The sequence below is a fragment of the Dioscorea cayenensis genome, chromosome 13 (assembly GCF_009730915.1).
Source record: "Dioscorea cayenensis subsp. rotundata cultivar TDr96_F1 chromosome 13, TDr96_F1_v2_PseudoChromosome.rev07_lg8_w22 25.fasta, whole genome shotgun sequence".
NCBI classification, from domain to species: Eukaryota; Viridiplantae; Streptophyta; class Magnoliopsida; order Dioscoreales; family Dioscoreaceae; genus Dioscorea; species Dioscorea cayenensis.
The window spans coordinates 3,029,284-3,037,766 of NC_052483.1; the positions used below are offsets into that span (position 1 = coordinate 3,029,284).

General features: G+C 36.5%; 1 protein-coding gene and 1 pseudogene across 1 annotated transcript in view; both read left to right on the forward strand.

The window, feature by feature from the left end:
* Positions 1-1,855, forward strand: part of LOC120274956 (pentatricopeptide repeat-containing protein At5g64320, mitochondrial-like) — a 4,774-nt gene extending 2,919 nt beyond the window's left edge. The window contains exon 5 of the mRNA XM_039281493.1: positions 1,835-1,855. Coding sequence (XP_039137427.1) covers positions 1,835-1,855 — 21 coding nt within the window. The remainder of the gene's footprint in view (positions 1-1,834) is intronic.
* Positions 1,856-4,316: 2,461 nt separating this feature from the next.
* Positions 4,317-6,982, forward strand: LOC120274958 (annotated as a pseudogene).
* The last annotated feature ends 1,501 nt before the right edge of the window (positions 6,983-8,483 follow it).

Consider the following 8,483-nt stretch of genomic DNA (forward strand, 5'->3'; position numbering starts at 1 on the left):
ATCATTTGGTACGGTCCGTTATATCAATTGGGATGTCTTGAGGGCATTAGGCTTGGATGGAGAGATCTTAGAACATATATCTCATAATGGTTTGGGGACGAGACAGCGCGAGGCCGAACCGTCACATGAGTATGAGATAGAGACTGAGATAGAGTCAAGAGTGCAAGCTAGATGTAAGGCCAGAGCCAGTTAAGAGCAGGCTCCAGGAGTTACAGGCAAAGACCCAGTGTCAGTTTAGGTTCCTTAAGCAGGGGCAGAGGAAGATTGTTGCATCCCAGCGCAAAATTGAACGAGATATTGCTGGTTTTACCCTTCATTCGTGGATCTTCTTCCTCTGTTAGCACCGCATCTGCTGCCACCACATCAGTAGTAGCACCACAGCTCCCACCTGACACACAGCACGCATAAGTTGTTTTTGTGATGTTTTTGGTTGTTTGTTTTTAGTACATTATCATATTTTATGTTATGTTTGACGTTTTGTACTCTGTAATTAGCAAGGGTTCAGTCCCTGCTAAACTCCATTTATTTTGATTCTTGTCAGCTTGCTTCTCCATACTTTTAAGTCTTGAGTTGTGATATGTTTCTTGATCTTTATAGGACTATAATGACAGGAGCTTCACTTTCATCACGCCGTTTGGATCAAACTCACCCCGTATTCATACATGTATTTTCCAATCCTCATTAAAAATAGGAAGTTTCTTTACTCCGTCTCCTTATGCTTATTTGATATTTTTCACCTTATACTGTTGACTTATGTATATTGAGGGCAATGTATGACTCTAGATGTGGGGATGGGGTATTTTGGTTGATTGCATGCTTGATTCACCTGTGATAGCTATGATGCTTAGTTTAGAACTTCCTAGCTTGAAAGAATGATAGATGTGAGTTGTATCTATACTTATGCTTTCATGGAAGTCTTGTTTTATCTCTAGTACACCCTCATGTATTGTCACGAAAACTTCTACCTTATACACTCCTGTTAACTCATCACTTGTTATTGGCATTAGTTTGTTAAATTCTACACTCAATTTTCTTTAAAGAGCTCTTGGTTTCTTTAGTATTATCTTAAGCCTTCAGTGAAGTTTTGTAACAGGTTCTATACCAGGGGACATGAGATATAATGTGTATATATAAAAAAACAAGAAAAAAGAGAAGAAAAAGAGCCTATGACAGTATTCCTCTGCTAGTAAAGCAAGAATGCATCTATGTAGACATGTAATCGAGTAAGTTGAGTGGCTCTTGTGCCTAATCAGCATGTCCATCCATCAGAAAGATTTTTTATGCGGTCTACGTTAGTTGGACTCGGGAAAAAAAACAAATGTATATACGCATAAAATAAAATAAACTATCTCTACTGATCTCCTAATACCTGTTGCATAGTCACTTGAAAGCTAGAGTTTTATTTAGGAACTAAGCAATTCTTAACTGACTGTTGAGGGTATCTTTAGCACTTCTAGCACTAGTTATCAGAGTGTGTGGGGTGAATGGACCCTTGGGGTAATCCAGGGTGTGGAGGATGAGGTTGGAAGTTTATACACACTCACAAGAGCATTTTAGATAAAACAAGACTACCTTTCTACTTGATCATTCATGGAACAACTCACTACCTTGATTTCTTTTCATCTGTGCTTGCGGATTTCTTTACTTTTGAGCTTGAGGTTGCACATTTAGCTGTTTATCTTCTTGCCCCTGTTCTTCATGGTTATTTGCTTGAGGACAAGCAAACGCTTAGGTGTGGGAATGTTTGATAAACGCCCTAAATGTGTGTATTCTATGTATAAATTGATGAATTGTTATCATTTGTATGGTTTAATTAGTTTTATTCCTGTTACAGGTCTTGAGGATGCCCATGTGAGCTCGACAACGCAAAAGAGAAGGAAAATGACCCTGAAACGATGTTTTAGAGCCCCGGGTAATGTAGCAATACTGTAGTAGGTATTGTAGCACGAAAAAGTTAAGAAACGACAAAGCCTTGGGTTTTGTTGACGGGTTTGTTGACGGCCATGAGGACGCTCATGAGCCTGCTGAAGAATACATAATTTACTATAGCAGTTATTGTAGTGCTTCACGGATTTTTTATCTAAATCCCGAGACTCTTGCGATTCCTTCACGCCTGTGAACGAGGCCATGAAGCCATCCAGATAAAGTCTTTAAAAAGACTTTTTATGGCTTTTTGGAGGCATTCACTTTCTTCTCCTACCTCCACCATTCCTTTCTATCTTCCAAATCCGGGGTAAAGAAGGCTGAAAAAGACATTTTAGCCAAGGAAATCAAAGGAAAGGGCAAGATCCGGCATCATTTTCCATTGTTCAAGCTTGTAGAAGGCAAGGAAGCCACCCTTTTACTGGCGTCATTGGAAGCTTCCTGTGACTTGTCTCTCCGCATTCATCACTTGAGGGAGTTTTTTGTTGCTTTATTTAGTTGTTTTTGTGGATTTGATAATGTATTTTCTTAGCATGAACAACTAAACCACAAGGTCACCAGATGTCGGTTAACCTTGGGGTGAACTTGTGTAGTTGGATGCTTTGATCTATTGTATTGCATTTGGTGTGTTTGTGATCTATGCTTGGTGTATTTTGATGTATTGATGTGCATGAGAACTCTGTATGTTGATTTGTAGGTTGTACTTGGTTGTGTGACCATTTTGTGCTCCTCCAACATTAGGGTTGGACCCAGTTTGAGTTTCGGCCCTAATTAAAGAATGCCCTGCTTATATTGCAATCGCAAGAGGATTTGGTCGGAAGAAATTCCGTATCAATACTCATACCGGATTAGGGGTCAATTGTCGTGACCATCGGGTTTACCTATCTTAGGAACCTCTTAGTCCGAACCACCAATTGCATGATAGTTCTAGCATCTTTCTCATTTTAGTAGCCCCAGGGGGGATCCACATCCGTGACCATCTTCATCCCTTGATTTTTACCCCCATATTACCTTATTTGTAGACATCCATCTTAGAGTTCTTTCTATTATTTTGTAGTTTTGAACACATCACTCGAATTTGTAGGCTAGACAACATGTGAAGAGGAAGTAAGGGTAGCTTCTCGGGCCTTGGGAATACGAGGTATTACTTGACGACCCCGTACACTTGCGGGTGTCACACCAATCAACAAAGATGGGAAGTCTAGAAACTATTGACTTCTTCTTTACGGATACGTAGGCAACTTAATTCAATACATAAACGAATAAAATGCAAGGCCCTCATGTTTTTTTAAATTTTTTGAATTGTTTTCAGTTATTATAAGTTATTTTGTGGTATTTTGTTATATTTTTTTTAATGACTTTTAGGATTTTAAAAATTTCTCTTAATTTTTTAAAATTTTTTTTGTTAATTTTTGTATTACATATTTTTTTATTTTTTTAAATTATATTTTATAAGTGCAAGCCAATCAAGTCTTTTAAATTATTTTGAGTTATTATAAGTGATTTTGAATTATTTTATTTTGTTATGATTTTTAAGGATTTTAATAATTTCTCTTGAAGTTTTAATTTTTTTAAAATTTTGTACTATTTTGTTATTTTTTAAATTATATATATATATATATATATATATATATATTTTAAAACAAAGAAAACTTGGTTGCGGGGCCTCGTGAACCAGTAGTTTTGCCTCCGTCCCGCCGATTTTTCTTTTTTAAATAAGATTATAAAATATAATTTTAAAAATTAATGGAAAATGTAAAAAAAAAACATAAAATTTTAAAAAATATTGATTATTTATTAATTTATTTATCACTATTTCATGTCTTTAAGTTTACATCAAATTTATATTATAATGTTTTTTTTCTTGCATTTCATTACAAGGTGCAATTTTTTTAAGACAAATGCCACATGTACATATTAGTCAATGGACGTGCACAAAAGCTAAGAATTGATCACTTATCTCATGTGTCAATTACCACATGACATGGGATTTGAACGATAAAATTAATCTTACAACTGCGATTACATTATCACCACTATATTTAGCAGGACTTGAACTCGAATCAGAGCACTTAAATGCTTACACCATACTTTTCACAGTGGGATCGATACCCTTTGGTTGTTAACCCTTTCGCCAATGTGCAAATTCTTTTACATAATTCCAAAGTATGCATGTTTATCCCCATCGACTATTCATTATGCAAATTCTTTTACATAATTCCAGCTCACTCTCTCGCCTTCGAGGCATTTTCCCTCGTAAACATCCAAACCTTGCAATATATATATACCTTTGTAAAACCAAACAACTCACTTCTCATCTCTATCAATTGCATACAGAGCTAGTAGTACTAGGACTACTACAACCATAGCAACTCTAAACTAGTCTTCCAACGATGTCTTCCATAGCTTATCCAATAGTCCTAGTATTCTTAATCTCTCTAATGTTTTCTTCCTTAGTGAGCTTTGCCATTGGTGACAGCATGGATAGAGATTTGGAAATTAGTTAGGCAGATGGCCGTGGCAAGTTCCTCAATAATGCGAATCTCCTCTTGCTCTCCCTTGACAAGTACTCCGGCTCAGGCTTCCAGTCCAAGAACCAATACCTCTTCAGTAGGATTGATATGTAAATCAAGCTTGTCCCGGGAAACTGTGCTGGCACCATCACAACCTTCTTTGTAAGTTTCTTCGTCATCACCCTATATATAATTATTCATGAATGTGTGGTCAAGAAGTAGTGGTAATTAATCATAGTTAATATATATGCATGAAGTTATCTTCATAAGGGCCTGCACATGATGTCATGCCCCAAACCCAGTCTGGATGGACCCAGTATGCGCACAAACGGCTGCAGACCCACAGGGCGGGAGCCTAGTAAATCTACAAGGCCTCAAAACCTAACACAGAACGAAGATAGAAGATAAACTGACAAGAATACAAAATACAAGTACACCTTAAGGGTTACAAACATGTTCAAATAGAGAGCAATGAAAATATAGAATGACCCACAAAGAGGTTCTTAAACAACCATACAACTGATAAATGGACATAAAATAGAATTGTAAAAGAAAGCGTCTACTGGAAGCTTTCTAAGATCCCTGGGTCTACTGCTCCTGTTCAGAAAAGGATTTAGAACAAATCCATGAGCTCACTAGCCCAGTAAATAATCCAAAAATAAAGTAAAAACAAATGTTCAAATTTAAAACTTGCAAAAAATCAATAACACAAAATAGTGTGATCAAAACAAAAGGTCAAGCCGAATGTAACAATTTCTTGAATAAGTCTCCAAATTTACTATAGATGTTTGAGGTTATTCGTTTACACTTGATGACTCAAGGCAGAATAACAGAGGTCATTTATTTACCCTCGGTAACCCAAAACCGAATATCAGATGGTCATTAATTATTTCACCGAATGGGCATGATACAAAACTGCAATCTCATTTTCCAGAATTTCTAGTCGACAAGGTCATGGTTTAATCCTCCCACTGACAAGGTTGCATATCGTTCATTTGGAGACCAAAATATTCAGACATATTTGCAAGCCAAGAATACAGAATATTCACAAGTATCTTCCAAAAATTCATGTAATAATATAAAGTAAATAAATAAATAATAATTAATTAATTAAATAATTAATTAAATGTAAAAGAATATACCAACTTTTCCAAGCCTTAGCCTAGCTCCCATTTTGAAGAAATAATAACAACAATTCACAATTATTTTACCAAAACCAAATTCATGTAATAACAAAAAGCAATTAAATAAATAAAATAAAATAAAATAAGAAAAACAAACCAAGAGTGTATAGGCTTTTCAAACCTGATTTCCACTTTGAAGAAATAAAATAAAATTTCAAAAGTAATTACGTTGCATAATTGCATGGAAAGGAATAATAATAATAATATAACCCATCACTCAAATTTAACAAAGGCTTGAATGGAATCAAAGCTTCTTATACTACTAAAGCATCAAACTCTACCACCAACAAGAGAGCAAGAAACCTACCTAGCCTTCGTTGAAGCACCGATAGCTCCTTGCTCCTCTTCACCTCGCCTCCGGACATCAGGAATTCCGGTAGAAGCCCGAGCTTCAGCGATGGACAACACTTTTCCTCAACCTTCCAAAGAAAGCTAGGTGGAGTGGTAGAATGGAGAGAAAAGGATGGGGATGGAAAAATAAAGGAGGATGATGGTCATGGGAGGGGTAAAGGTTTGGCCAAGTGGGAGGCGAGGATGGGATGGTGCCTGAGAATCCCTCCTGGAATTCTTCATTCGCAAGAAGCCAAGAAGAAGGGTTAAGGGAGAAACATGAGGTTTAGAGGCCTAAGCTAGTTTTTAAGCATGGGCGGCACACATGATGAGATAGATTTTGATTTTCTTGGCAACCTCAGTGGGTATCCTTACACTCTTCACACCAATGTGTTCGCTCAAGGACAGGGTGACAAAAAGTAGAAATTATATCTTTGGTTTGATCCCACCAAGGACTTCCACACCTACTCCATTTTTTTGAACCCCAAACATATCATGCAAGTATCTTTTATTATATATTACTTAATTTTCTAAATCGTTGATTACTTAATAAAGTAAATTGAGCGACCTAAATTCATCTGCTAATAATGATTTGATCTCTAATTATGTGTATTTAGATTCATGGTTGATAACATACCAATTAGAGATTTCAAGAACATAGAGGAGAGAGGAGTTGGGTTTCCTAAAGATCAACCCATGAGGATGTACTCCAGCCTCTAGAATGCTGATGATTGGGCAACAATGGGAAGACGAGTCAAGACTAATTGGGCCCAGGCACCCTTTACTGCCTACTACCAGAACTATAAGGCCAATGCTTGTGTCATTTCTCCTGGGAGCTCTGCTTGCCCCGACAATAGATTGAAAATTGCTTCCATATCGGACAATGCATAGATAAATCAAGAAGTGGACTCAGTAAGTTACAGGAGGATGAGATGGATGCAAAGGAAGTACATGATCTATGACTACTGTGCTAATATCAAGAATTTCCCACAGGGCCTTCCTGCAGAATGCCCAACTCGTCGTCCTCGCTAAGAAACATTTATTCGTCTTGTAATAATCATACTCAATTATATTATTTCATTCATTGATATATTATTTTTGTAATTTTACTCCTTTGTATGATAGTTTGATTTTTTTTTTGTACAAAAGGAATTATATATGTCTAGGAAATTTTATTGGTTCTCATTGGCACCTTGGAAATCTGAAAAAAAAACAAGATTAGTGAATGAGTTGCTAAAGCAAGCTTTGATATTGTAGTATAAAAGTTCTTTTAAAAGAAAAAATGGGCAAACCACGTTCATTGAAAGAAAACAAGGTATATAACGGAATAGAAGAATACTAATCATCCACTAGACATGAAACTACAAAACAAGGGATAGAATAAACTACAAAAACAGAGCACAAAATGCAGGCGATAGAACTCAATATTGACACATTGTAGATAGGAAGAAGTCCTAAGCAATCCTAGGGCTACACAAAGTAGTAGCAGGCTTGTATGGAGGTTCCTTTCTAACTCATCGTCTTTTCTTGATCACCCAGATTTGGTGTGGTACCTAAGAAACTCTAGATTGTGCTCTGTCAACACAACTGAGTCTTGTAATATTAGCCTTCTTAGTGCCTAAGGCCGCTGCAATCTATGACAAAGCATGTAAATAACTTTGATCATAATATCAAAGATGATGAAAATTAAACATGGAAGATGTAAGCATTGCTTTCAAGCCAAACGTTCTAGGTTATTGCCAAGTGAGGAGATCCCTGACATCTCCTAGTGGTTGGTTAAGTTGGAATCTCCAACTACCCAAAAGATCATGTATGGATCTCGGCGGGTTAGGGAGTCTAAGCAAGTGGGTAAAAATGTGATGATGCAGTTTACTATTGAACAATGGAGAAGAAAATGATAGATTGATTTGATTGCTGCGTGACAAAATACACATGTGGCAACCTGTAGCATGTTACATTCTCTAGCTGCCAAGTTTTCTAGGGTGAGAATGCGATTGTTCCATGTTAACCAATTAAAGAGGTTAATTTTTTTTAAGGCATTCCCCTTTCCATATAATGTGTGATCTAGGAAACCATAGAATGACTTGACTATGAAATGACTATTAGAAGTTAGGCTCCATCTCTTACTATCGAATCACCTTAAGAGTTAGGTACACTTCAATTGAGCCTATATAAAAGCATGGGGTCAACTTGTACTATGGGCAAATGCAATAAATGCAACAAATCAATTAATGTTCCATACAGTTATTATGACTCCCTAAATAACTCTAGCTAGAAATACCATAATAGCGTAGTAGCATCATCTCATATTTCCATGAGGATATAGGATATAAACACATGTTGACATTTGAGGACTCCATTCCAAAAGAATGGCCTTCTTCTTAGGGGCTCTGCAAAAGAGGTTCCATGTGTTACTAATTTGGTAGTAATTGTATTAAATCACTTGGACGACTCACACCACAATATTTTGGTCATTATCTTCCATCACCATTTCCCTAGAAAGGCGTTATTAAATTCCTCCAAGTTAAGTATT